The sequence below is a fragment of the Sus scrofa genome, chromosome 3 (assembly GCF_054392235.1).
Source record: "Sus scrofa isolate SSC_HxYL_T2T_F1_AM1 chromosome 3, Sscrofa_HxYL_maternal_Yorkshire_Landrace_v2.0, whole genome shotgun sequence".
Classification (NCBI taxonomy): Eukaryota; Metazoa; Chordata; class Mammalia; order Artiodactyla; family Suidae; genus Sus; species Sus scrofa.
The window spans coordinates 46,953,331-46,979,144 of record NC_139385.1 but is presented as its reverse complement, the minus strand read 5'-3'; the positions used below and the strand labels follow the sequence as shown (position 1 = coordinate 46,979,144).

The 25,814-nt window shown below is 65.0% G+C and overlaps 3 protein-coding genes and 1 long non-coding RNA gene across 15 annotated transcripts in view; 2 read left to right on the top strand and 2 right to left on the bottom strand.

Annotated features, from left to right (window-relative positions):
• Window positions 1–3,455, top strand: part of UBE2I (ubiquitin conjugating enzyme E2 I) — a 29,812-nt gene extending 26,357 nt beyond the window's left edge. For 4 of the 5 annotated variants that reach the window (XM_005655133.4, XM_005655131.4, XM_085015704.1 and 1 more), the window contains 3 exons: window positions 740–849; window positions 963–1,042; window positions 2,833–3,451. In XM_005655133.4, the coding sequence (XP_005655190.1) occupies window positions 740–849; window positions 963–1,042; window positions 2,833–2,896 (254 nt within the window). In that variant the 3' untranslated portion in view covers window positions 2,897–3,451. 5 annotated transcript variants of the gene reach the window in all.
• LOC102162074 (uncharacterized) lies at window positions 3,098–7,907 on the bottom strand. 2 transcript variants are annotated; one of them, XR_014841075.1, is made up of 4 exons: window positions 7,735–7,907; window positions 7,063–7,152; window positions 6,266–6,354; window positions 3,098–5,737 (listed from the first exon to the last, which is right to left on the bottom strand). It is a non-coding gene; the product is annotated as an uncharacterized LOC102162074 (long non-coding RNA). The 2 variants fall into 2 exon arrangements; XR_002342455.2 differs by lacking the exon at window positions 7,735–7,907 and having other exon boundaries at window positions 7,063–7,168.
• Window positions 7,908–9,505: 1,598 nt separating this feature from the next.
• Window positions 9,506–23,462, top strand: BAIAP3 (BAI1 associated protein 3). Of its 6 annotated transcripts, none has more exons than XM_021086855.2 (35): window positions 9,506–9,619; window positions 14,059–14,199; window positions 14,384–14,471; window positions 14,618–14,698; window positions 14,954–15,061; window positions 15,453–15,512; window positions 15,653–15,719; window positions 15,821–16,016; window positions 16,263–16,307; window positions 16,432–16,509; window positions 16,620–16,722; window positions 17,039–17,146; window positions 17,238–17,333; window positions 17,463–17,566; window positions 17,716–17,836; window positions 18,287–18,411; window positions 18,492–18,582; window positions 18,745–18,801; window positions 18,893–18,990; window positions 19,076–19,127; window positions 19,205–19,335; window positions 19,493–19,616; window positions 19,695–19,838; window positions 19,944–20,036; window positions 20,133–20,324; window positions 20,404–20,472; window positions 20,556–20,635; window positions 20,704–20,812; window positions 21,185–21,256; window positions 21,401–21,481; window positions 21,564–21,684; window positions 21,762–21,864; window positions 21,958–22,163; window positions 22,256–22,620; window positions 23,260–23,462. In XM_021086855.2, the coding sequence occupies exons 2-34, from the start codon at window positions 14,069–14,071 to the stop codon at window positions 22,357–22,359; spliced, it is 3,438 nt and encodes a 1,145-aa protein (XP_020942514.1). In that variant the 5' UTR covers window positions 9,506–9,619; window positions 14,059–14,068; the 3' UTR covers window positions 22,360–22,620; window positions 23,260–23,462. The 6 variants fall into 6 exon arrangements, with proteins under 6 accessions (XP_020942514.1, XP_020942515.1, XP_003124771.3 ...); XM_021086856.2 differs by having other exon boundaries at window positions 23,225–23,462; XM_003124723.6 differs by having other exon boundaries at window positions 21,762–21,885.
• Window positions 23,244–25,776, bottom strand: TSR3 (TSR3 ribosome maturation factor). Of its 2 annotated transcripts, XM_005655151.4 has the most exons (7): window positions 25,608–25,776; window positions 25,296–25,515; window positions 24,703–24,896; window positions 24,179–24,355; window positions 23,943–24,006; window positions 23,604–23,638; window positions 23,244–23,492 (listed from the first exon to the last, which is right to left on the bottom strand). In XM_005655151.4, the coding sequence occupies exons 1-7, from the start codon at window positions 25,717–25,719 to the stop codon at window positions 23,455–23,457; spliced, it is 840 nt and encodes a 279-aa protein (XP_005655208.1). In that variant the 5' UTR covers window positions 25,720–25,776; the 3' UTR covers window positions 23,244–23,454. The 2 variants fall into 2 exon arrangements, with proteins under 2 accessions (XP_005655208.1, XP_003124772.2); XM_003124724.6 differs by having other exon boundaries at window positions 23,244–23,638.
• Between the last annotated feature and the right edge of the window lie 38 nt (window positions 25,777–25,814).

Below are 25,814 nucleotides of genomic sequence, written 5' to 3'. Positions count from 1 at the left end.
CCTGGGAACCTCCATACGCCATGGGTGCGGCCCTTAAAAAAAAAAAAAAAAATGCGCACACATCAGGATTTGCCTCGAGGGACGTGCACAGCTTTGTTGTGGCTCAGATGCGCCCCTGCGGCGGGCGCTGTGGGCAAGTCCTCGGCACAGCTTCCCCCAACAAGGCCCGCACAGCACGGGTGTGGGAACTGCACACATGACCCTGAGAGCCAGGAGTCCTCGGGGGGTTGCGAGCTGGGGTGACAGGACAGGCAGGGTGGTGTGTGATGGGGGGAGTTTTCTTGAAGCTGCTGGTGTGAGCAGGTGAGTTTGTTTTTGTCAGTCCATCAAGCTGTGCTACACCTGCTGCACTAAAGTGACAAGGGGAAGGTGCCCCAGATGGGAACAAGGAAGCCTGAGCCGAGTCAGTGTCCGTGAGAGAGAACACGGGGTCCTTACCGCCTCTGTCGCGACGCAGGATGATCTGCCTTGAAAACAACCGCTCGCTTCGAAGGGCCTCTGAGCCTCTGCCTGGAGGCCCCCAGGACGCTCGCCTCGGCCCCTTCCCATCCTCCCGAGTCGAAGACTGCCTGCCGCGTCCCGGGAGGACAGGTCCCTCCGAGCCCCCCGGGGAGGCACGGGCCCACCCCTCCCGCCTCGGGGCCAGCTTCCTCCCCGAGGAGTCCTCCACAGAAGGCCCCGGGACCAGCCAGGTGCCCCCGCCCCCCTGACCGCTTGTGCTTCCTTCCCTGTGCCCCAGGCAAGTTCGAGCCGCCGTTATTCCACCCGAACGTGTACCCTTCGGGCACGGTGTGCCTGTCCATCCTGGAGGAGGACAAGGACTGGAGGCCGGCCATCACGATTAAGCAGGTACACAGCGCGCGCCCGCCTCTGGTCTCCGGGACCGAGGCCGCTGTCCTAGGCAGGTTTGCCGTTCAAAGCGCTAGCCTCCCACTGGGCTGTTTGTTTTGTCTCTTACGCAGATCTTGTTAGGAATACAGGAACTTCTAAATGAACCAAATATCCAAGATCCAGCTCAAGCAGAGGCCTACACGATCTACTGGTTAGTAGCGCTCCGGCCCCACCTGGTGCAGCCTCGCATTGGCCGCCTGGAGTCTCTGCTCTAGGCCGGCGGGGGCGGGGGGCGGCGTTCGGGTGTTGGCCGCTTTGTGTCGGAGGTGAGGTCTTAACAGCCCTGGTCCAGCTCAGGGAATGACCCCCTGGGCCTGGGCCCTGAAAAAGGGGCGTCCCGCAGCCCAGCTCAGCCAGGGACCCAGACTTGCCCCCCTTGGCGCTCCTGCCACACGCTGGTCCAGCCTGGGTGTGGTGCCTCCCGTGCTCCCATGGGGCAGGGATTCAGGCCACTCTTGGCCACCCAGCTGCTCTGATGTCCCCTCCGTGCCCAGGCCTTCCCTGCGTCCACCATCCACGCTGACGGAGGAGGCCTGTGACTCATTGGGGGCGAGCAGTGGTTAAACCTGGAGCCCCGGGCTTGGCTCTGGTTCTCCTCAGAGCTGGGCTGGACGGGCCCTAGGCAGGCCGGAGGCTCTGAGCCCCACTGTCCCATCTGCCCACGGGACAGCGCGAGTTTCCCGACGACACTCCCCAGGTGCCTCAGCGGCCTGGGACCCGAGGGGCTGGCCTCCGGGACAGGCCGGGCAGGTGCCTGTTCCTGGAGTGGGTCGGGGGAGGGAGGGAAGCTGGGGCTGCGACTGTCCTCGGGACGCGCCAAGCAGCCAGCACCCCAGGGTCCTGACCCGGGGTTGACCCAGGGGGCCAGGTCCCAATCCGGGGGAGGGGCTCCCCCCAGGGGATTCTAGCGGGGAGCTGATTCAGGGACCCTAGTGGAGCTCAGGTTCGTTATGGGCGCACAGATAGCTTGAGCCAGGGCCGCGTGGTGTCTCTACAGCCTCCCATCCGCTCTTTGTACACGAGGCGCTGGGTGTGCATTTGGGCCGAGCCCCTGCGGCCGAGAAGGCCCACACGGAGAGCTGGGGCGTGGCACCCAGGCTGACAGCAGCGCCCGTGTAGACAGCAGGTGGCCACAGTGCTGTGGGCACTGGTCCACGCTGTCAGGCACCGAGGCTGGGCGGTTGGCGCTCACCAGGGCTAGCGGCCTTTTCCTGGGTACCCTGGACATGTGACCTGACCGATGCTGTTATCCCTTCACTCCCAGAAGGTGACAGGACGTGTCCTTGCCTGGCAGGTGCCTGCAGCCCCATCCCAGCCTCGCTTGGTAAACGGCAGAGCTGGACTTGGCAGTCCCTGCTTCTCCCAGCCTGCTGCCTCTGCCCAGGGCCAGGGTCCGCGCAGACCACTGCAGAGGCTGATCCTGTGGCCTCGCTCCCCAGCTCCGCCTCTCCTGGCGCTGGCACTGCCAACCCTTCCCCAGAGAGCTGCAGGGTGGGGCTCAGGGCCTGTGTGCTGTGGCACAGCTGGGGAGCTACAGGCAACCACACTGCCAGGGGCCGTGCCTGCAGAGCTCGGAAGGACCCTCAGCTTTCTCAACTAGGGTGTCAGGCATGCAGGAGCCCCATCTGTCCTTGTTGTCATGTCCTCGGCCCTTTTCTCAGCAGGGGTTCTCACTCTGGAGCCCAGCCCAGGTCCTACCCGGCCCGCGTAAGCTGCCACAAGTTTCCCCGGGGCCCTGAGCTGAGGGCAGGCCTGGTGCTGAGACACCTTCCCCGTCTGGCCCTTCCAGTGACGCTGTGACAGGCGCTGCTTCACAGAGAGAAGGAAGCTGCCGGTCACTGCAGGCGTGACCCCGCGGGGCCGCCCTGTCCCCCCGCTTTGCCCTGGCACCGGTGCCCCGAGACCGCGCCTTCTAACCCGTCTCTCTCTTGACCTCCTCAGCCAAAACAGAGTGGAATACGAGAAAAGGGTTCGAGCACAAGCCAAGAAGTTTGCTCCCTCATAAGCAGCGACCTTGTGGCATCATGAAAAGGAAGGGATTGGTTTGGCAAGAACTTGTTTACAGCATTTGGCGAATCTCACGTTGCTCTCTGCAATCCTGGTCACCCGGGGAGGGTTGGGCGGGCGCCATTGCCATTTCCGCCACGGGCACAGTCTCGACTCGCAGAATCGCCCCGTTTTTCATACAGGGTCTCTTCCTTCAGTCTTTTGTATTTTTGATTGTTATGTAAAACTTGCTTTTATTTTAATATTGATGTCAGTATTTCAACTGCTGTAAAATTATAAACTTTTATACTTGGATGAGTCCCGAGGAGCTAGTCCCCTTTGCTCGCGGATGCAGGCATGCTTCACACCGTCTAGAGCTGCACTTAGCCTCCAGCTGGCTGCACGACAGAAAATCAGACCTGCCCCCGCCGCCGCCGCCCTCCCAGAGCCTGGCTTGTGTTGCTTACGAGCCTCGGATCCAGTCAGCCAGCGTCGCGTCTCCGCATCACTTCCTTTGTGTTTATATGGCGTTTGTCTGTGTTGCTGTTTAGAGTAAATAAACTGTTTATATAAAGGTTTTTGTGGCATTATCATCATTAAGAGTAAGGAGGTGGCCTCAGTGTGCCCAGCGCCCCAGGCTCGGCCCCGCCCTCTGTAAATAGTCCTGGGTACCCCCTTCCCATGTGGCTCCTGGCGGCGGAGCACCCGCCGGAGCGTCCAGGTCTGGTCAGGTTGGAACTGGCGGCGAGACCCTCCCGCAGCCTGCACGCCAGGGAGGACTGCCGCACAAGCAGCTCGCTCCCTTGGTGGCTGCCCCAGCGATGGAGCCCAGCCTGTGGGGGCTCGTGGCCTCCTGTCCAGCAGCGACAGAGCCTCTGCTTAGTGCCGTGCCCCACCTTGCTCGCGCATCAGCGTCCCCGCCGGGCGCAGGCAGTCCTGGCAGCAGGACGACACCCCCTTACGCTCTAGAAGCATCTGGACTTGGTCCGCCCGAGTGGCGCTCTCAGAAGACACCGCGGAACCTGAGCCTGCTGCCCAGGGTCCTGGCTCAGCGGGAGGTGGCAGAGAGGGCTGGGCTGGTGCCCTGCGTCTGTCCCTGCTGAGATGGGGCCCAGCCTCTCTGCCTGGACTGGAGGCCCGGAGCCCGTCTGCCCCAGCTGGCCTCCCACTCCCACCCTGAGGACCCTCGGAGCCCTGCACCCGTGGCTTCAGCCCCCATGTGGCGGGGTGGGGTGATCCCCACGGGGGCTCAAGGACTGGTCATCTGGGCCCTGATGAGGAGCGCCTGGCGGCGGCAGGGTCACAAGGAAAGCTGGGAGCGAGCCCGAGGGCCCCAAGGCTCTGGGGCCCCAGCACCTTGCTGGCTCACGGAGCGGGGACTGGTCGAGTCACTGAGCTCGCGGCTGGAGGTCTGTGATGCGTTTGGCCTTAGGGGCGTCCGGCGGCTGGTGTTTGGGTAGCCTCTCCCAGGACGTCTTATTTTGTGACAACTGAGCTGCTCTTAGTCATAGTTACACGTGTATATGGTTAATATATATGGAAATTCAATATATTTTCTAGTTAAAGCATTCTAAAGTAACCAATGTTTCTAGCACATTGTCGTGTGACTTCAGTTAATGAAATGTCCTTTTGTGCCACAGGCCTTGGCTTAGCAAAGGTGTGACTCTTGTAACCCGAGAAATGAGCTGTGGTCATGCTACTTCTGCCGTGAGGGAAGGGGGTGCCCTCGGCCTGGGGCGTCGGGTAGTGAGGAATTGTGGGCCTTAGATGAACCACTGTATCTAAACATCCTCTAATTAAAACATTTCCACTAACTGCTGCCTGTTCTTTTCCTGCCCCATCTGCTCAGTGCCACCTGCCCAGGGGCTGCTGACGCCACCTTCCGCCTAGGCCTCCAGCACGGGACACTCAGTGGCCTGCAAGTGGCAGGTGGCGACAATCCCCAGAGCCAAGGTGGAGTCCCCCCTCCTCCCCCGTAAAGCCCAGGCGTGGGCGGCCGAGACGGTGCGCGTCCTGCTCTGCTCCCTGAGCCCCTGGGGCGGCTCTCGCCGCCAGGGTGGACCTCCCTGGGAAGCCGGGAAGTTGCCCTCACGGTGCCAAGGTGCACGTGCGCCCTTGGCTCAGACCCTGGCCGGGCCCCTGGGACAGTGAGTCCAGGACTGGCTTCTGCCAGGCTGTTAACGCAGGTGCGGAGGGGGAACCTGGCCAGAAGCCAGGCGGGAGCCTCCTCTCCCCAGGAGGCTCTCTGCTGGAGCCCACTGGGCTCCTGGCTGGACTCTGGGGCCCTGCGAGTCCCCCCTGGCCTCCCAACACCGTGCGTGGCCTCACACTTGTCTGCACCCACAAGGCTGCCTCAGTCCCTGACTCCGCAGCCCAGGGCCCTCCTACCTCACTCAGATCAGGCCCGGCCGATGGGCAGCCTCCGGTTTGAGGTTGCCATGACGACGCGTTGCCAGGTTAGAGGGTCTGACTTGGGCCGGCTCGAACCAGTCTAAGCCAACTCCAGCAGGGAGGGGCCCAAGGAGCACTGGTCTGGATCTGTCCCCAGACGACCCTGGTGTTGAGCCCGGGGCTGTCCTGCCCCACAGGGGCCCAGCAGGCTCATCTGGAGGCCTCCAGACAACTGTCCCCTCACTGCGGAGCCCGCAGGACTGACGGAGGGGCTGGAGCCCTGCGTCCCTCCACCTAAAGTTCCCCAGACCTGACGGGCTTGGCACTGGGCCCAGAGGCTCTGGCATCAGTCAGGAAAGTTTTACCTGAGCTCCAAGAGCGAAATAACAAGGGTGCAGCAAGAGAAAGTCCCGGGGCCCCTCCAGGGTCCTTCCTTCCCTAGACTTCTGCTCTCATAGAGGTGACCTGCCTGAGGGAGTTTTCTTGACTTAGAGGGAAGCATCTGGAGCCGCACAGAGCCAGTGCCTCGGCCTCCAGTGTGCAGAGGGACACACACAGGAGCCAGGCTCTCAGCCCACTCCCCGCCTGCAGCACCCAAGCTGGGCTGCTGCTCGGTCCTCACCCCCAGCCGCATGCAAACCTCAAGCCTGGGCAGGTGCTGGCAGCAGGACCCCACTGGGCTTCTGGTGGGTGCACCCCAGGAAGCCAGGCGCCAGGCTGGAAGCCAAACCTGCACCAGCCCCCTCCCACCAGGAACCGCCCCCGACTGGCAGAACCACCGCGGATAACAGATAACACAGGCAAGGGAACAGCTTGCTACCATCCTCAGGCCGGGGCAACAAGGACCCTGCCCAGGTCCCCGGGCTGGGCGCCCACGAGCTCCCTGTGGTCCACCTCCCTTCCCCCTCCACCAGCACCCTACCCCTGCCCCGCCATCATCCTCCTGAGGCAGGAGATAGGTGGGCCCCGGGATAAACATTTGCAACCGGCCACCTACCTCTGCTAACAACAGGCACAAGGCAAATAGCGGGCACTTGTCTTCTGTGCACTTGTTAAACAGCAGTGATGACAGGATCAGAAAAGGGGCTGAAGACAGAAGAACAAAGAGGTCACATCCTCCCCCTCCTCAGGATCCGGGAGACCCCCAACTAACTACACATGCGCAGAGAGACCCCTCCGGGTCAGGAAGGGAGGGGATGCCTGGCCATGATCAGTCTACATAACCTTCCCGCCATGCTCTGCTTTGGACTCCATCTTGGCCAAGAGATGCGCACACAGATCAGGGAGGGCCCTGGGCCTGGTCAGGTGTGAAAGATAAAACAACTTAATCGGCTAAAGGAAGACAAAGACCTGGACGAACTACCCCACCTCAGTGGTTTACGTTCCCTCTCTGGTGCACTGCTCGCGGAACAGTCCAGAGTCTGGTCTGCTCTCCGCTCGCTGGCTGTACTGTGTTTCCAACAATAAAATTTATTTTTACACTTTGTCTCCTTGAAACAGTCTTGCTTTCAACCGGGGGCAAAAACCAGGGCAATTTTGCTTTTGGCCTCTAGCTATGCCAGTGGCTGGGATTCCTGGTTTTCATGCAGGCTGCCCAGGTTCAATTCTTGAGCAGAGAATTAAGATCTGGCTTCAAACTGTCACCCCCGGCTCTCTCCCCACAGGCGCTATGGGGGTGGGAGCGCCGTGGGAGGAGCCTGACCACGTGGAGGCTGTGCCTGCAATTCCGGCGACTGCCACCAGAGGGGGTGAGTACCTGCGTTTTTAAAAGAAACGGCCGCGCCCGGGACTCACCCGCTGCCCCTCATCTCTGCGGCCTCATCTCGGTGCCGAGGAGCAGGCACCCGGAGTGTTTATCCAGAGCCTGGTGCTTCTCTCCTGGCCCTAAGGAGGACAAGCCACTCTGCAGCCTGCCAGACTCTTTACAGCCCGAAGCCTGACCCCCAGAGGCAGGGCCCTAGTTCCCATGCCCCTTACTGCCCCTCCAGCTCAGAACCGCTGTGGGGGACCTGGGGCAAGCGCCAGGGTTAATCCTTAGCGCAAGGTCTGGGGCACAGGCACGGGGCGAGGGGGCCCCTCTCTCCGAGCTTACACCTCCAATCTGCAGAGGCGAAAACTGAGTCCCTGAAGCAAAGAGCCCCTCCCCAGGCCACTAGAGGGTCTGGGGCGTCAGTGGTGGCAGTTCCCATCCCCCAGGACAGCTAACGCTGACCAGCACTGGCTTCGCGCGGACCCCGCCCCGGCCTCCCGCTGAGCAGTGGGCTCTGCGGCTGTTTGCTCTGCTTTACCAGCAAGGGAGACTGAGGCCCAAGGCAGAGCTGCAGGGAAGGAGGACCTGCCTCCCTCCAGGAGGTTGAGGGAGAAGGGGGCCTTCACAGCTTCCTCGGGAAGTGTTTATGAGGGAAGGGCCCTGGGGATTACGCTTTCCCGGGGAAACTGAGGCCCAGGGCTGGGCTTAGGACCCACCCTGCTGCTGTGTGGCCCTGGACAAGCCTCTGGTTCTGTACAAGCCAGAGCGAGCAGCTGGTCCCAAGCCCCCTGCCTCCCCTCGGCGCCTGGGATGGGGTTTGAGCAGGTGCTCCCTCCCCTGGCCGCTGCCCCTCCTAACTTCCTGTTTACAGCAGCTGCGGACTCTCTTCTCTTCACCCCAAGCCATTATGGTCACCATGGCAACCAGGCTGTGTTCCAACAGGTTAGCAGAACCTGCCAATGACGCGAGACTGCAGGCTTTGGGGGGGCATCAGCTCCAAGATCCTGGCTCAGGACCTGCCAAATCCCCAGGGAAGGACATTGGCTGTCCCTCCCCTGGTCCCCAAACCTGCAGAAGGGCATCGGGGGCTGCTGGTGCATGGGGTCCGGGTCTCCCTCCCTGCTCGCCTGACTCATCTTCCCAGCCCTTGTGTTTTTCCTGAGCACACCCCCCCCCCACCCCCAGCCTCCGCCACATCTGCCTGGCTGTACAGGGTCAGGATGGAAGCAGGGCCTGGCGCCAGAGTTTCTAGAAGGAGAATTCACCCCGCAGGGCTGTCCCCCCAACCTGCAGGGCTGTTTCCTCAATGGCTCTGTGTCCTGTTTTGCACAGACAGGAATTGGCAGCGTGGCTGTGAGTCTGGATCTGGAAGCTGAGACAGGTGCTCGCCCCATCAGAGCAGTGTCCACCCCCACCTGTGGCTGGAGGGGGGCACCGGGTCCTCTCTGGGCTGGGGATGAAGAAGGTACAGCCACAGTTATTCACAGTGGGCTGCCCCCTGCATGCAGCTGGAACCCTGTCCCCTCCTCAGCCCAGCTGACGGAAGACCCCTGGCCAACCCAGAGCCAGCTGTCCTTGCCTCTGGAACTGAGCTGAAGTTGCTTCCAGGTTTGCCTGTTCCCCACCCGGCCAGGAGTCCTGCCATTAGAGATGAGATCCTTTGGGGTGAAAACTTCTCCAAACCAGTCTGACCCTCCGAGTACGAGTTTCTCAGAGGGTCCAGCAGGGCTGGGATCCAGGGGCCCTGTGCACCTCAGCCAAGTTCAGAACCTCTAAGCGGCCCCAGGGCTGGCCAAGTGCAGTGGGGCGGCGGGGGGGGGGGGGAGCGTCCCATAGCAGGGCCTCCACCCGGCAGATCTGGGGCAGGCCCAGCAAGCTGTATTTACAGGCTCTCCAGGTGCCCACGGTGCATGGGAGGGGCGCCGAGGGTGGGGCGGGTTTCCGACCGGCTGGGTGACCCAGCGTGTGGCCCCACCTCGGCTGATCACCAACAGGTGATGCGAATTGCTGTGGGTGTCCGGGGATGATGCCTGCACGACCCCCTCGCTCGAGGGGCAGAGTCCCCCCTGAGAAAAGGAGCCGTTAAGCCCGCGGTGGCGGAGTCCCCAGACCCAGCCCCGCTCCCGATTGGTACTGGGGACAGCGCTGGGCTAGGAGGGCGACTTCAGAGATGACTGCGCAGCTCTTCTAGAAAAGTCTGCGCTGCGGACCCAAGCATGCCGTGCCGGTTTTCCGCGACTCTGGCTTCCCTGGGGCCCTCGGGAGGGGGTCCTGCCGCAGAGCCGGGCCAGCTCCTCGGCCGCACCCACCTGTGGGTTGACGGACAGCCCGAGGCCACGCCCCCTGGGGAGGGGGCTGCCCGGCGCGCCCCTGGGCCGTCTGCGTCCAGCTGCGGGCCCTTGCGGCGGGGGCGGGGCGGGGGCGGGGCGAACAGACCCGGCCCCGCCCCCGGCCCCTGCAGCCTCCGCGCTGGGCCCCGCGGATCGCAGTCGTCGGCGCGGGCGGCTGCGAGCAGCGTCGCGTCCCGGGCGTCTCCAGAGCCGGGGCCGAGCGCCGCGCCCGCAGGAGCCCGTTCCCCTCGCCTCCGCCGCCCGGCGCACGGTGAGTGCCGCGGGCTTCCGCCCGGACGTCGAAGCTCGGCGCGGAGCCCCACGACGGACACGGGCGCAGCCTGTCCGACTCCCGCGCCGCGCTCGTCGCCACCCCGGGGGTGCCGGGAGGTCGGCAGGACGAGCCGTCGGCCCCGGGGAGACGGAGGCCGGAGCACGCTTAGCGAAGCCGGGCTCGGACTTGGCTCTTGCGCCCCTAGGAGCGCGAGAGCCGGACCGGGAGGGAGTGGGGTGCGCACTGCGGAAGGGCCAAGGGGCCAGACCTCCCTTCCCGGGGGGCCGCGGTTCGCCAGGACCACCGCGCCCCACCGGCTCCCGTGCTGCGCAAGGAGACCCAGCTCCCACCCGGAGCGCAATCCCGCGGGGAGACCGCAGGTGGGGCGGGGCCCAGGACCCCAGAGAGGCTTCGCGGGGTTTCCCAGGCGACCCTCCAGGGAGGAAGGTGCCCCCAGCGCCCTGTCCCTTCCCCCTGACACCAATATTGGCAGGACCCCTTGTTTCTCCAAACCCCCCCCCCCCAGGGGTCTGGATGGATCAAAAAAAAAAAAAAAAAAAACCGCCCTTACAAGGCTTCCAAACTGCCCCTGGACCAACCACCAATGAAACACCCCGACAGAATTAAGGGGGGGCCCGAGGTTGCCAAGGGGAGCACCCGGGAAAGGGGGGAAGGGGGGGCGAGAGAGGATGTCACTGAGAGAAGTGGGAGGGAGGACCGCTGCATGGACAGGTGAGTAAATTCAGGTAGGAGGGGGCGGGGCTGGGTGGGTGGGTGGGGACCTCAGAGGAAGAACGAATGGGACATTTTATTTTAAATGCGTTCATTCTGGGAGTGTTGAGCTAGCTTTTCACAGCTGGTCTCAGGCTTCAGAGCTGGTTGAAATGCAGATTCCCAGGCCCCCTCCCCAGGGATTGGGCGGGCACGAGACCCCAGGGAGCAGCACCAGATGACCTGCATCAGGGCACTGCCACCTTGCTGTGTGCAGGGGAGCCCCAGGGGGTGTCACTGAGGCCTGGGAGAGATGGGAGCAGGAAATCCTGCAGGCAGAGAGAAGGCTCCAGGTGGAGGCTGGGCTGGGAAGAGGAGACCAAGAGTTCGGAGTAGGGAGAGCCATCTGGTGGGGGCAGACACCGTGCCACCCCTCTACACACCGGGGGCAGCCTCAGGGGACCCCCTCCCACTAAGTCTCTGGGGACCCAATTCAGTAAGAAGGCCCCAGCGCCCTGAAGGTGTTATTCCCTCCAAAGGTGGCCAGCTGGCCACCGGGAACTCTAACTAGGGAGACAGAGCCGGCTCTCCCGCTCAGCTTATCTGCCCCCGACCTATCTGCCTCCATGCCACCCCAGCCCCCAAGTGGGCTAACAGGTGACAGACAGCTTGGCTTCCAGTCCTGGGCTTGAGCCCCGGACTGTGAAATGGGACAGTGACATCCCCGTTGCAGCGCCATCATTTCCCACTCAACTCTGGGCCTTGGGCACAGCCTGGGAACAGGGAGGCCTATCCCTTTTGACTGGGCCCTGGCATCCGTGTGCCATTCACCTCCTTGGCCAGCCTCACTTTCGTCCTTGGACAGTTGGGAGTTGGTGACCAGGCACGAGCCGGGATGGAGACACAAGGAACTCGGGGAGGAGTCCCAGAGGGCCTTTCGGATAGCTGGGGCCCCCCTGCAGCACTGTCCCCAGCTCACTCTGCCCCATACAGGCTGAGGGCCCCTGGAGCCAGTGTGCTTCCTGGGGGTCGGCCCCCGGCCCGCTGTTGATGGCAGCTCTGGGGAGGTGCCAGCTCCCAGGGCCCCCGGCTGGTGGGAGCAGTGAGGTCATCGCGGCTCAGGCCCGGGGTCTCCAGGGCAACAGAGGGAGTTTCTGAGCACCCTGGATGAGCCGTCTCTCCTGGACACCTGCACCCAGACACCACCATTGTCCCTCTCCTGGCAACGGGCTGAGGAAGGGAGCAGGGAGGGGCTCAGCAGAGGGGGGGCCAGCTCCCTTGGACCCCAACCAGGATGAGCCCAGAGCCCAGCCTTTGGACACCAGAGCCAGGGAGACGTCCTCTCCATCCCGGGCCTGGTTCCCAGCCCTGGGCCTCAGTTTCCTCATCGACGTGAGGGGCCAGGGCAGCGCCCCGTCTGCAGAGCCAGTCTGAGGATTAGCAGGGAAGGGGCCCCTACCCCTGGAAGGGGCCCCCACCCCCGAGTTTGAATGTTTGGCTCTCATGGAGACAGCCCCCCACCTGCAGCTCAGGCTGCTTGGCTCCTGCGTCATCTTTGTCTCCGGGACCATGAGCCCTGGAGCCCCTGTCACACGCAGACTCGGCTGGTGGTTGCCCCGGCAACAGCTCAGGCAGTGGCTCTCCCTGGCTTTGGGGGGCTGATGGGGAGAAGAAGGGGGCCTGTGACACCCAGTCCCCTGGGGACCTCGCGTCTGGCTCTTGGGAAGCGAGTGCCCAGGAGGACTCCCTGGGGAGACTCCCTGGGGAGGCCCCGCCAGGTGTGAGGGATGAGCCTGGAGCACTGCCCTCCCTGTCCCCAGCACTTAGGTCTGGCCAGATGAGACCTTCAGGGCCCCACAGGCCCAGGGTTGGAGGAGCGGGAGCAGGGCGAGATGCTGTCTGAGAGCTGGAGGGGGTCACTGACCAGGGACAGCAGCCTGGACCACCCAGACACAGACCCGGCTTGCTCAGGAAGCCTGAGCCACAGCTCTGCCAGCCAGCGCAGGAGTCTGAGGAAGATGCAGCGCTGTGACACGGAGACTCGTGCAAACACGCGCGTGGTCCCTGAGCAGTGGGCACACGGGGCAGGGGAGGGGGGGTGCACGGTCTGTGCCCCTGAGATGGGGTAAGAAGCCTGGGATCTGGCCGGGCCCCCATTTCCTATTTTGTCTGATGAAAATGACAGCGCCCCCCTCAGACTGACGTGCCTGACCTGGGGGCCCTCAGTGGTGGACAAGGAGGGGACCCAGACAGTGGGAAGGCCCCACGTGGGCCAAGGGGAGCATCTTGTGTCCTATACGTGGAGGCTAGCCAGCCTGGGCAGGAAGCCTGAACGGTGGCACCGAGTGGCAGAGGTGGCCCTGCAAGGGACCTTTGCTTTGCCTGGATGTTTGTCCGCAGGGGGACAGAGGACCAGCCTGGGGTCCGGGGCCCCAGGACAGAGGGTTGCTGCCTGACCCAGGGGAGAGGCGGGTGCCTGAGCGGGGCCGTACGGTGAAAGAGGGAGGCTCCAGGGCCCTGGGCGGCTTAGCTCTCATGCTGCCTTTCCTGTCGGGGTCTGCAGGGACCTTGAGCTGCAGAGGAGTGCGGTGTAACAGCGAAGGCTGGGGGGCCGCTCACCCCTCAGGGGCATCCCAGGGCCTGGTCACCCTGCTACTCCAGGTGCCCTTTTGCTCAGTCCCCAGCCCCACCCCGGTTCTGGCTACACAGACCGGAAGGATTAGGACCAAGGTGGCTTCAGAGGGCACGCGGGCAGGGGGTGCCAGGCCCAGGCCCCATTCCTCACTTGATGAAGGATCCCTCTTGGTCCCAGTGTGACAGCTGGGCTGCTCCAAGCAGGACGCTGCCTGGTGGCTCGGTTGCCATGGCAATGTGAGTACTTGGAACTGGACAGGAGAGGGAGCAGGGGCTGTGGCCCCCCAGCCCACACTTCCCAGAAGGGTGTAGGCTCTGCCCCCGGGGGCGGGAAGGTCCTGGGCACAGTGACCACAGCTCCAGTGGCCGTGGCACCGGGCTCCTCTGCAGGATGGGGACTGTGGGGATCCTGCGAGAGTTGGAGAGTTGAGCCTCCTGTGGGGCCTTTGCCTACTTGGCCCCAGGGTGGGCCATGGTGGCTGGGTGAGCTGGGCACCGCCCCCATCTCCGTCTCCCCAGCACAGCTCTCAGGGGAGCCGGGCACCTGCTGTCATGCTGTCCTAGGACCCCAGGGGAGCAGCCGGGGTCCCAGCTTTGGATGGGTGGGGAATGAGAGTGTGGCAGAACCCCTGCCACCCAGCAGCTCCCAGTGATGGAGCATGGACTCTGCCTGGCACTGCCCTCACCTCCTATTGCCCTGCCACGTCCTCAAGCCACCCTGCAGTGGATCACCTCTGTGCAGGGGACACAAAGCCTTAGACCCAGCGACTTGCCTCAGGTCGCCCAGCAGGAGCACATGTACCCCCTTGGTGCCCAGCATAGTCCATGGCCTCTTCCTTCCCACACCCAGGCCTTGAGTGCCCTCTGCCAGCCACTGTTCCCCCAGCAGTACCACCTTGTCCCCCCACACCCCCGAGGGCCAGTCAGGACTCTGTTTCCAGTGGCAGCCAGGAGCACGGCTTCTGTTGGGTTTTGTCTCATTCGTTACTTGCTCAAGGTGGCATCTGATGGGATTACAGGGGACAGTATGGCAATGCCAGTGAGCGAACAAGTGGCCTGACGGAGGCCGGGGCTGTGCTCTCTGCCCACAGGCTGCCCACCATGTCCACCCTTCTGGAGATCAAGAGCAGCGTGCTCAGGCAGGTACAGGTGTGCCCTTCCTTCCGCCGGAGGACCGAGGGGGAGCCGGGGAGCAGCGGCGCCGAAGCACGGGAGCCCACCACTGGGGCCTGGTGGGTGCCCCCCAGCCCGTGCCCTCCTTTCCTTGGCTGGACCTCACACACCAGCTGCCCACCATGGCTTCTGGGGGAGCCCAGCAGGTGCACTGTGCAGGGACCTGGTGGGTCCCCTTGGCACGTGCTGTGAGCTGCAGGTTTGGGGAGGGTCTGCTGACCCCAGGCTGGCCTTTCTTGGCAGGAAACCGGGAGATGGCGTGGAGTTCTTTGCCCAGATGCGCCTCATCCTGAAGAAGGGGGAAGGCCGACAGGGCCTGCCAGGCCCCGAGGTGTGGACAGGGCACGGTGCTGCCGCCCAGCGTGGGGCGTCGTGCCAGGCCCCACTCCAACCCCCTCCCTCCCCAGAGCACTCCCCGCAGAGCTGGCCTGGGGGTCACAAGGAGCTGCAGAGGCCTCCCCCTTGCGCCCCTCACAGGTCCTCTTGCGCAGCAGCTCACCAGCCCCCGCAGAGCCCGTGGACGCCAGCCGTGGCCTAAGAGCCCTGACCCAGGAGGAGGTAAAGGACATGGGGGTTTGGCCCCAGGGAGGGGCTGTAAGCCTCCGTGTGCTGGGCCCCAGTCCCGGGGTGGGTGGGCCAGGCCTCCCCAAGGAAGCGAGCAGAGGTCGGGGTGAGCAGGAACCCCCTGTTCAGGCGGTAGGTGCAAAGGCCCAGAGGCAGGGTGCGGGCTGAGCTGGGGGCGGGGCACGCGGGTTGACGGGAGGAGCCCGAGCTCCCCTGTGGCCAGGACTCAGCAGCCTGCCCCACCTGCAGGTGGAGCTGCTCTACGAGGAAGCCTTGTACACGGTCCTTTACCGCGCAGGGACCATGGGCCCCGACCAGGTGGATGACCAGGAGGTCCTCCTGAGCTACCTTCAACAGGTGAGACGCTCCCCCCACCCGCTGATGTCACTATCACCGGAAACAGACAGATTTGCCCCATGTCACCAGCACATGCACACGGGGGTGAAGACACACATGCAGGCTGACAGCAGGCCTGGAAAGATGGAGTGACGGACAGACACACAAACACACTCAAACAGAAGGCCACAGACACAGAGACACACACGGAGAACATGAGAAAGGACAGACAGACAAACGGAGGACACACACAGCAAGGGGCAGAAACGGGAGAAAAGACAAACCAGCAGAGGGCCAAGCGTGCCTTTCTTCCTGACCCTTCCGTGCTCCTCCTACCCTGGGAGGCCCCCCGGACGATGGTCAGCCCCACTTCAGGGGTTCCTGGGCCCTCACACCGGCCCGCTATGCGCAGGTGTTCGGCACCAGCCCTGAGGAGCATGCCGAGGCCGTGGAGCGCGTGCGGAAGGCCAAGGTGAGGCTGCCACCTTCCCCGGGCAGACGCCGACCAGCACAGTGCGCGTGCGCAGGGACCGGGGGGCGGGGGCGCAGGGCGGGGCCGTGTCAGGTCCCCGCTGAGCCCCAAGAGGCCCTCAGCAGCCCCCCCACCCGCAGGCCCCCACCTACGCCCTGAAAGTCTCCGTCATGCGTGCCAAGAACCTGCTGGCCAAAGACCCCAATGGTAAGTGGGACCAGCGGGGGGACCTTGGCTGCCCCCGCTTTGAGGGCCGTGAGGGGGCGGGGTGCCTGGGGTCCGGGGCTGAGGCACTCTCTGTGTCCCAGGCTTCAGTGACCCGTACTGCATGCTGGGCATCCTGCCGGCCTCGGACACCCTGCGGGAAGCGGGCGCACACAAGGAGCAGCGTTTCAGCTTCCGCAAGGGCAGCAAGCGGGGGGGCCCGCTGCCAGCCAAGTGCATCCAGGTCACCGAGGTCAAGAGCAGCACCCTGAACCCCGTGTGGAAGGAGCACTTCCTCTTGTAAGGCCCCCTGTGTGGCTGGGTGGCCGCACGGCTGGGCAGGGTCTGCTGCAGTGCCAGGCCAGGCCTGGGGATGCATGTGGCAGCTGTGACCACTTGTGGTTTCCGTGCCCCGCCCCCAGAGAACCAGGGGGCTGGGCACATGGCTGCGTTCCAGAGGAGGAGATGGAGCCTCAGGAGCTGCCCCAGCCCTGGGCCGGGGATGGCCCTGGCCGCTCACGGGCCTGCTCTCTGCTCTCCTTGCAGTGAGATCAAGGATGTCAACCTGGACCAGCTGCACCTGGACATCTGGTACAGGCCCCTGTGCCCTGCGGGGCAGGGGGGCATGCACGCCTCTGCTCTGGGGGGAGTGGGAGGGGACAGTTGGGGCCAGGCTGGGCTCGGGACAAGCCAGACACCCTCCCCCCGCCCCCAGGGATCACGACGACGACGTGTCCCTAGTGGAAGCGTGCAGGAAGCTGAATGAAGTCATTGGGCTGAAGGGGATGAGCAGGTAGGGCAGGTGGGACCCTTGTGTTCCCAGACACTGCGAAGCTCAGCCGCAGGGCCAGGGGTGTGGCTCCTCGGGGACCACAGGTGTGAGGCCTCCCCTGCTGTGCCCAGGTATTTCAAACAGATTGTCAAGTCCGCCCGCGCAAATGGAACAGCAGGGCCCACGGAGGACCACACGGATGACTTCCTGGGGTGCCTCAACATACCTGTCCGGGTGAGTGGGCGTGGGGGCTTCACTCATGCAACAGCTGCACACACCTGCTCACCTTCCTGGAAGACAGTTGGTGGCTATGTCCTGTGATCCCTCAAGGGTTTCCCATCCTTCTTGGGCTGCTGGGGGGGAGGGCACCATGCTGGGGGGAGCGGGAGAGGGACAGCCTCCTGGCTGTGTCCAGGCACTCCCAAGCGCTCCCTGTGCTGGTCCCCATTGTTCAGGGGAAGCAGAGGCCTCTGTCCTCCCTATGGTCCCACAGACAGTCTGTGGGAGGAAGAGGGAGGCAGAATAACCATTTTGAACCCCCTTCCCCCAGGAGGTGCCAGTGGCTGGCGAGGACCGCTGGTTCAAACTGGAGCCGCGCTCCAGTGCCTCCCGCGTGCAGGGAGACTGCCAGCTGGTCCTCAAGCTGATCACCACACAGGTAGGGCGCCAAGGAAGACCCCCTCCCTCAGCCCTGCGCCCCAGCCCGTGGGCTCAGGCAGGGCTGGTGACCGGCAGGCCCTGCGTTCCAGAGGGACACGAGCATGAGCCAGCGCGGGCGGTCGGGCTTCCAGTCCTACTTGCTGCTGTTCAGCCGACTGCTGCAGTTCGAGCACCGAACTGAGGAGGTAGCGCCACCCTGGGGATCCGGGGGCAGCCAGGCGCGGCCTGGGGAAGGCGAGCGGGGGAGGCTGGAAACTGGGGCCGAGAGGGGATGGGGGTCTCCGGCCTCCACCAGTGCCCGGCCTGTCCCCCAGCCCAACTCGAGCAGCTGGCGCGGCGAGCTCAGCGGACCTGCGGCCACGGTCCTCTGCCTGCACGGCGCGCAGAGCAACCTGTCGGCGCTGCAGCTGGCGGTGCTGTGAGTGGGCGGGGCCGCGCCGCGAGGGGCGGGGCTTCGACGGCGACGTTGCGCCGCGGGGGCAGGGCCCGGAGAGGGGCTGTTCTGTGAGTTGCAGGGTCGCGGGTTCTCTGGGCTGCCGGGCCCTGAGCTGGGCCGGGTCCCCCCAGGCACTGGCAGGTCAGCAGCCGCCACCATCAGACCCGCACCCTGGACTACGGCTACCTGCTGGGGCTGCTGGAGGACATGCAGGCGCACTGGGAGGAGGCGGCCTCCCTGCCCCAGGAGCAGGTGGGCTCGGTCAAGTGGGCTGAAAATACGGCTCCTGGAGAGTGTGCTGTGGGGCTGTTCGGGCCGGGGCGGGCAGGGACGGCCAGCGTCCTGCCCTCGTGGGGTGCACAGCCTGCGGGGTGGGGGGGGGGGTAAGGGAGGACCCAGGAGAAGGCAAGCGCAGACCGGGGTGGAGTCCTGGGGGAGGGAGGCCGTGCTGCTTCAGCCCCTCGAGCGGCAGACGGAGATGGGGCAGAAGGCACACCTGGCGGTGCAAAGGCGCTCTGTGCATCTGTGCCTCCAGGGGGAGCTGTGGAGGCTGGAATTGGAGAGGCCAGAGTGTGAGGCCTGTGGGGTTGGGGGCCCGGGAAGGGAGGGTTCTCCATAGGGCAGAGCCTTGCGCGTCAGCTGGCCCCACCCGCCTTAGAGAGGGCGCTCTGGAGTCCGTTCTGAAGGGTGCTGTGCCCCCAGGAGGAAGGCCTGGCTGACAGCTTCTCTGCCTTCTCTGAGTTCGGGCTTCAGCTGCTGCACCAGCTCCGAAGTTACTTCCCCGCCACCAACAGCACAGCCGTCTACCGTCTAGAGCTGCTGCTGAAGTGGGTACAGACCTGGCGCGAGGGCTGGGAGTAGGGGACTGGGTGGGGAGCCCCCAGTCAGCTGGCGGCCCCTCGCCCAGGTGTCTTGGCAAGCTACAGCTCTTCCGGCCTGCCTTTGAGATCTGCCCCTTTGAGACAGAGCTAAACATGGACATTGCCGCTGCCCTGAAGGTGCGTCTGGTGGCTTTGTCTGGGCTAATTGCTCAGTCCCTGCCCTGCACCCCACAGCCGCCCTGGCTGTGCCCCTACCCCCGGCCTGGACCTACTGTACCAAACACTTCCCTGCCCGCCTTGCCCCCGCTCACTGCGCTGCCTCGGTGGCCTCCTTTGCAGAGAGGCAACCGTGAGTGGTACGAGGAGCTCCTGAACACCCTGAGTCCTCGCGAGCAGGTGCGGCCCAGGGAGGGCATGTCTGCGGGGGGTGGCGGGCGGCAGAGGGTGGGTGCAGGCCGAAAGGTCAGTGTGCTGGGCTTCCTTGCAGCCGGGGCCACAGCGCCTTGCCGGGCTGGTCAAGCTGGCCGACACTGTCTACGAGGACCTGCAGTCCTGCTACGGCATCTACGCCAGCCTCTTCCACAGGTGGGGCCAGGGCCCTGCCCGCTGCCCCTGCCCCTGCCCCGGGCCAGCAGCGGGCGAGCAGCCGTCTGAGGCGTGTCTTTTGCAGCATCATCCGGGTCGACATCTTCACCCTCACTTTCCGGCAGCTGGAGCGTCTGGTGAGGAGGGGGCTGGAGGGGGGAAGGGGCCTGGGCTTCCTGGCTGCTGGCAGCCTGACCCCACCACCCTGGAGCAGGTGGCTGAAGAGGCGTGGGTGCTGACGGAGGAGCTGGGCCCCAAGATGAGCCTCGAGGTGGCCTCGGGGCTCTTTGAGCTCTATCTGACCCTGGCAGACATCCAGCGCTTCTGGAGCAGCATCCCAGGCCGGTGGGTCCCCCGCCCCTCCTGCCCCGCCATCTCCTCTAAGAGGGCTCTGGGAGAGAAGCCCAGGGGCTCCGGCCCTGCGGCCACCTTAGGCGGGGAGCCTGGGTGTGCTGGCTCCAGGGGTGTGGGTCGGGTGAGCTCTGACTGGCCCCCCCTGCAGGGACAGCCGCTCCCTGGCCCTGGCTGGCATCCACACCCCATTCCTGCCCGCCGTGAAGCTTTGGCTGCAGGTGCTGCGGGACCAAGCCAAGTGGAGGCTGCAGGAAGCTGTGGATGTGGACACGGTGAGCCAGTCCCCAGGCCTGAGGGCCCTGGGCTCATGTGGGGCACCCCCACGACTCCGGCCTCCTCTCGCTTCCTAGCTGGAGCCCATGGATGCCTCCTCCAAGCACAGCAGCTCCGCAGCCACCGCCAGCCTCTGTTTCAGCCACATCCAGGAGCTGTGGGCCCGCCTGGCCTGGCCAGACCCTGCCCAAGCCCAGGCGCTGGGCACCCAACTCAGTCAGGTGGGGACTGCGGCCCAGGAGGAGGCCCGTGCACTCCTCCACTTCTGGGGAGCAGCAGGGCAGAGGCACATGGCCTCTAGCCCCGAGCTCCGTCTCCTCCCCCAGGACCTGTGTGAAGCTGCTGTCTTCTACAGTGAGCTGCTGCGGAAGAAGGTGGACGCGCAGCCCGGGGCCGCGGGCGAGGCAGTGAGCGAGCCAGTGAGCCGGCGGCCCGTTGGCGGAGGCTGGGGGTGGGGGCAGGAGGCCAGGCGGGGTCCCCCCCCCCCCGCCACTGCAGCTGGCACACCTCCCCAGCTCTGCACGGTCCTTAACGACGTGGAGCTCCTGCGCAAGACGGCTGGCCAGGCGCTGCGAGGCTTGGTGTGGCCGGAGGGGGCGGCGGGGTCCGACGGCGTGCTCCCGCGGCCTCTGCTCAGCTGCACGCAGGCCCTGGAGGAGGACCTGCAGCGCGAGGCCCGCACCGTGACGGCACACCTGACCTCCAAGGTGGGCAGGGGCTGTGGGGCGGGGACCTGGCTGCCCCCTCCGCTCAGCGCCCCTGGTGCTGAGCGCCCCCCTCCCTCAGATGGTGAGCGACATCAGGAAGTACGTGCAGCACGTCAGCCTGTCTCCCGACTCCATCCAGAACGACGAGGTGAGCGGCCGGCCAGCTGAGGGCTGGGGCACGGTGGGGAATGGACGGCGGGGTGCAGCCCAGACTCGCGGTCCTGCCTGCAGGCCGTGGCCCCGCTCTTGAAGTACCTGGATGAGAAGTTGGCTCTGCTGAATGCCTCCCTGGTGAAGGAGAACCTGAGCAGGTACGGCTGGGGGCAGGTGGAGGAGGGCTGGCCTCAGGTCGGGTCACCGATGCTGAGTGTCCCTGCAGGGTGCTGGAGGCGCTCTGGGAGCTGCTCCTGCAGGCCATTCTGCAGGCCCTGGGCGCAAACCAAGACGTGTCTGCCGACTTCTACGGGCGCTTCCACTTCACCCTGGAGGTAGGGCTGCATGGAGGAGCCCTTCCTGTGGGAGCTCCCGGTCCTCCCTGACCCACACTGGCCCAGGGTGACAAGGCTGCTGATCCTTCCCAGCTGCCCCACGGTCCCCTGCCAGGCCTTCCCAGCCTGGACTGCTCCTCCCGCCACCCAGGGCGGCACTTCCTCCCCCAGGCCACCTGTTTTGAGGGCTGGCTGGCCGGCCTCAGGCACCAGCATCTCCCAGGCTTCCTGGGGGCTTCTGATGCACCCGCCCCAGGTGTGAGTGGCTCTGTCCTGGGTGCTCATGCTGCTCCGGGCTCCATCTGTTCCACGCTTGGTCCCCAGCTCTCACCGGGCCCCCCCTGACAGCTCTCCCTTCTCGCCCCACCACAGGCCCTGGTCAATTTTTTCCACGCTGAGGGCCAGGGTTTGCCCCTGGAGAGCCTGAGGGACGGAAGCTATAAGGTGAGGTTTGATCTGGGGACCTCCGACAGGGGCAGGGGAGGTGCGCAGCCAGAGATCCAAGTTTGAGTTCAGCCCCGCCCCGCGCTGCAGTGGGGCCCGGCGCTCAGCTGCCCATATCACCAGGCGCCTGCCTCCTTCCTGCAGAGGCTGGAGGAGGAGCTGCGGCTGCACCAGTGCTCCACTCGGGAGTGCATCGAGCAGTACTACCTGGACAAGCTCAAGCAGGTAGTGCGGCCCGGCAGCCCGCACGAGGTCCCGCCCCCGGAAGCCCGCGAGCTGCGCTCACAGGCCCCCGGCCTTTCCACAGAGGTCCCTGGAGCACAACCGGTTTGGGCGCCTGAGCGTCCGCTGCCACTACGAGGCGGCCGAGCAGCGGCTGGCGGTGGAGGTGCTGCACGCTGCTGACCTGCTCCCCCTGGACGCCAACGGTGCGGGGCAGGGGTGCGGCGGGGCGGGGCGGGGCGGTGGGAGGGGGGTCGCATCCCGCTCACAGCCTTGTCCCCAGGCCTGAGTGACCCCTTTGTGATCGTGGAGCTGGGCCCGCCGCACCTCTTCCCACTGGTCCGCAGCCAGAGGACCCAGGTCAAGAGCCGGACGCTGCACCCCGTGTACGACGAGCTCTTCCACTTGTGAGTGGCCCTGCCCGCCCGCCCGCCGGGAGAAGGGAGCGGGGCCCCAGGTGACTCCCCTGCCCCCCGCAGCTCCGTGCCAGCAGAGGCGTGCCGCCGCCGCGGCGCCTGTGTGCTCTTCACTGTCATGGACCACGACTGGCTGTCCACCAACGACTTCGCAGGGGAGGCGGCCCTGGGCCTGGGCAGCGTCGGGGGCGTCGCCAGGCCCCTGGTGGGCGGGAGCGCGAGGGCGGGGCAGCCAGTCACCCTGCACCTGCGCAGGCCCAGAGCCCAGGGTGAGTGAGCTGCTGGGCGGGGCGGGGCGGGGCGGGGCGGGGCGGGGCGGGGCGGGGGCTCACGCTGGCTCCGCCCTCCCGCCTGCCGGCAGTGAGGTCTGCGCTTAGGATGCTGGAGGGCCGCACCAACAAAGAGGCGCAGGAGTTTGTCAAGAGACTCAAGGAGCTGGAGAAGTACATGGAGGCGGACCCCTGAATCCCTGGGCCGTGGGCCAGGCCCTCCCCAGGCCCCCGTGGTCAGCTTTGTGCAGCCAGGGCTTGTGCGGCCCCTCCCGTTTCACGTGTGCATGCTGTGGCCGACTCCCTGGCTCCCATCTGCCCTGGCCATGTCCATGTGGTGTGTGTTGTGAACCCTCTGTGCCCGGTAAGCCCCACCCTACTGGATCTGGGCGGCGGCCTCAGCGGGGCCCACCAGCAGCTGCCCCTTCAGAGCAGAGAGCACAGGCCTGGCCACCAGGTGAGCTGCCCCACCTTCCTCTGGTTCCACCCCCACAGGGCCACAGGGCACCAGTCTCAGGGAAGGGTTCTCAGGGGGGCGGCCCTGCCCTCTGGGGACATTAGGCGGTACCAGCCACAACCTGGGAGTGGGTGAAGGCAGAGGCCAGGGATGTTGCTTGACAGCCTGCCGAGAACACCCCCCAGACGTCACCCGTGCCCACGGGGGAGAGCCCTGTCCTAAAAGCAGCTCTGGCCTCCGTCTGTCTGGGTCCAGGGCAAGGCCTCATTAGGTGGAGAGGCAGGCAGCCTGGGTTTTCAATTTGGATAGCCCAGGCTTTGAAGGAGTGTGTGACCATCAGCAGTGTCCCTATCCTCTTTGGGGACCCTCCACCCCAGGGGGCATGTGGAGGGGGATGTTCTTGAGAGCTGCACAGGCCCCCAGACCCTACCCAGCTCACAGGCCCAGGAGAGGGTCCCCTGGGGTCACCATGGGAGGCTGGGGGGGGCAGTTAAGGGGCTCCATGCCAACTGTCTGGTGTAAGCACAGACCCCAGCCCCATGCCCAGGCTGCTGGCAGGCAAGGTCTGCCTTACTGGAGGCTGAGAGCCCGCCCAAATCCCCAGGGCAAGCGCAGCAAAGGAGTCTCCTTGGCTTACAGCTTCATTGGGAGGTCTCTGCGGCAGGACCCAGAGCAAGATTGTGTGAGAAGCGCTGGGAGAACAAACAAGAGTCCGGTCCTCTGACAGCTGCAAGGGGCTGAGGCTGCCAGGCCCGTGTGTGTGTTCCCACAAGTCCCGCTGTCATCTCTAGAGCTTCTTGTCACTCGGCCTCCAAAAATATACGTCTGCAGCTTTCACTCTCTCTGCCGTTTCTTGATTCCTTTCCAAATCTCTGTGGGGACCCTGGCCTCAGCCCCTTGATGTGGCAGCTCTTCCTCTTCAGGGCAGCTGCTATTGCCACTTCCCCCGTCCTCAGGGTCAGGCCCGAGTTCCTCAGACTCACCTTCACTCTTGCTGTCCGCCCTGTCCACGGGCAGCCTGGGGGATGGGGGGAAGGGTGTGTTCTTACTGGCCAGGCCCAGGCGACCCCCTGGGGCCCACTCACTCCTCAGAGCTCCTGAGCTGAGGACAGAGGCCTCAAGCCTGTACTCTCTAAGCCCAAACCTCTGCAGCAGGACATGCCACCCTTCCTTTTCCAGAGACAGAAAAGCAGCCCGGGGCGGGGGCGGGGAGGGATGTTTAGCCCCCCGCCCCACACGCCACAGCAAGAGGGGCTGAGGCCAGAGGCAGAGAGAAGCCCTGGGTCTCAGGTGCCACCAAGCTAGGAATCCCAAGGACCTACCGGGTGCCAGCCACGGGCCTGTTGGGATTTGCAAACTCTCGCCCTGAATCCACGTCAAAGGGATCTGAACCAAGGAATCAAAGAGGAAAGTGACTTGTAGGTGAGCCTGGCTCAGAGCCAAGTGTCCCACAGCCTGGCAGGAAGGTCCCTCAGTCCCCAGGCTTCTCGAAGGAAGTGGCAGGCCTGGAGGGTCCTGGCTCCCACCCGGGAGGGCTTGTGTCTATGCCATGCCTCACCGACTTCCTCCTCCTCTGGGTGCTCCTTGGCGAGGGCCAGGAACTCCTGCTCTGCCTGCAACACCTCCTCTGGGCCACTGCAGGCTGCATACTTGTCCAGGAGCTCGCGGTTCAGATCTAGGAAGCCCTTGCCCCACTTGAACTTCCGCAGCAAAAGGACAGCAAGGTCTGAGAAGCCTGTCGGTGCCAGAAGCAGGAATTCCAAGGATGTGCACAGCCCTTCTCCCGTCACCCATGCTGCTGGCTCCTGCTGTCCTAGGAACTACAAGTCCCGCCCACACCATCCCATGGTCCAGACAGCCCATGCCCACTCACCAGCCTCTGCCTCTGTAGCCCACTAACTCCTTCTCCACAGGGAGGCTCATGGGCTGCCCATCTGGGCCTCCACATGGACCATAAATTCTCTGGGGACGAGTCGGGGTAACAAAGGGCTCCCAGGGCGGTGGTGAGACTTGCAGGCCAGCTGTTTGTTCTCCTGCTACCTTAACCCCACAGGGCAAGGACTTAAAGGCCCTGACACTCACCCAGGATGCAGAAGGTGGCAGCGAAGGCCTCCACACAGGACAGCCTGCAGGGCCGGCCATAGTTCACAGGGTTGGCGGCTACCAGGTGGGGTAGGAGCCGCAGGTGGCTCCCCCGCATCTTCCCAAACGGTGTCTCATTCAGTCTGGCCCAGGAGCAGTCGATGACAGCGACCCCAGACTGTGCTACCAACTGTCTGCCAGAAGCAGCATAGGGGTGAACGTGATTCTGGCCCCAGGTAAGGTATGTCCTTGGAGACTGGCCTCCCTGGCGACTCAGGGGCATCATTCCCTCACCCCAGACACCTCCAAAAACCTTCACGAGCCAGGCTTTTGAGGCAGTTAGGGGTAGGTGTTCCTTGAGAAAGCTCATTTATTTACTCAACAAACGGTTATTGAAGTGCGCTACATTTTGGGCTCTGCACTAAGCAATGAGGTAAGCCAAACAGATCAATAGGAATAGGTGAGCCTTGAAAGGAAGGATGCGCCACAGTCAGGGGCTTATTAAAACGAAGGAAACAAAACAACAAAACGAAGGAGTCCGGGGAGGCACCCTGCCCAATCCCTGCTCCCACACCCCCTCCTCTCGCGCCTACCTGTCTGCAGGAGACACGTACTGGGAGCCCACGGGGCTGAGTACGAGGCCGCCAAACCTTTGGCCCAGGCGCAGGCAACGCACCAGTCCCAGGCGGGCCAGCTTGCGGCCAGTGCAGCGCCGGGGGTCGCAGTGGCCTAGCTCCCACATGGCCAGCGCGCAAGGCAGCCGCGCCGGGCCCGGGCTGCCCTCGTCCTCGGCCGCCTCTGGCTCCACGGACGCTGCACGGGTCAGAGAAGCGGACATGGTCTCAGGCACTGCTCCACAGTCTGGCCCTGGGCTTCCGACCCTCTCCCGATCGCGCCGCACTCACCACGCAGCGCGGCGCCCACCTCCTCGGCGAAGGCCTCCAGGGAGCGGCCCGCGGGGCGTCGAGCGTGGCCGTCTTCGGCCCCCGGCCCGCGAGCTGCCCTCCGGCGGCCCATGGCGAGCAGCGGGGTCCTGGGCTCGCGGGCTCACAGCTCCGCGGGCAGCCGGGCCTCGCGCCTGCGCAAGAGCCGGGCGCCACTTCCGGTTCCGT

Coding starts and splice junctions, on each gene's coding strand:
- TSR3 (XM_003124724.6), bottom strand. CDS start 25,719: ATGGGCCGCCGGAGGGCAGCTCGCGGGCCGGGGGCCGAAGACGGCCAC. Junction 24,007..24,178: donor CCCAGAGGAGGAGGAAGTCG/GTGAGGCATGGC, acceptor TCCTTGGTTCAG/ATCCCTTTGACGTGGATTCA. Junction 23,639..23,942: donor AGGCCCGTGGCTGGCACCCG/GTAGGTCCTTGG, acceptor CCCATCCCCCAG/GCTGCCCGTGGACAGGGCGG.
- BAIAP3 (XM_085017930.1), top strand. CDS start 14,069: ATGTCCACCCTTCTGGAGATCAAGAGCAGCGTGCTCAGGCAGGTACAG. Junction 18,991..19,075: donor TACGCCAGCCTCTTCCACAG/GTGGGGCCAGGG, acceptor TGTCTTTTGCAG/CATCATCCGGGTCGACATCT. Junction 22,164..22,255: donor GCGCAGGCCCAGAGCCCAGG/GTGAGTGAGCTG, acceptor GCCTGCCGGCAG/TGAGGTCTGCGCTTAGGATG.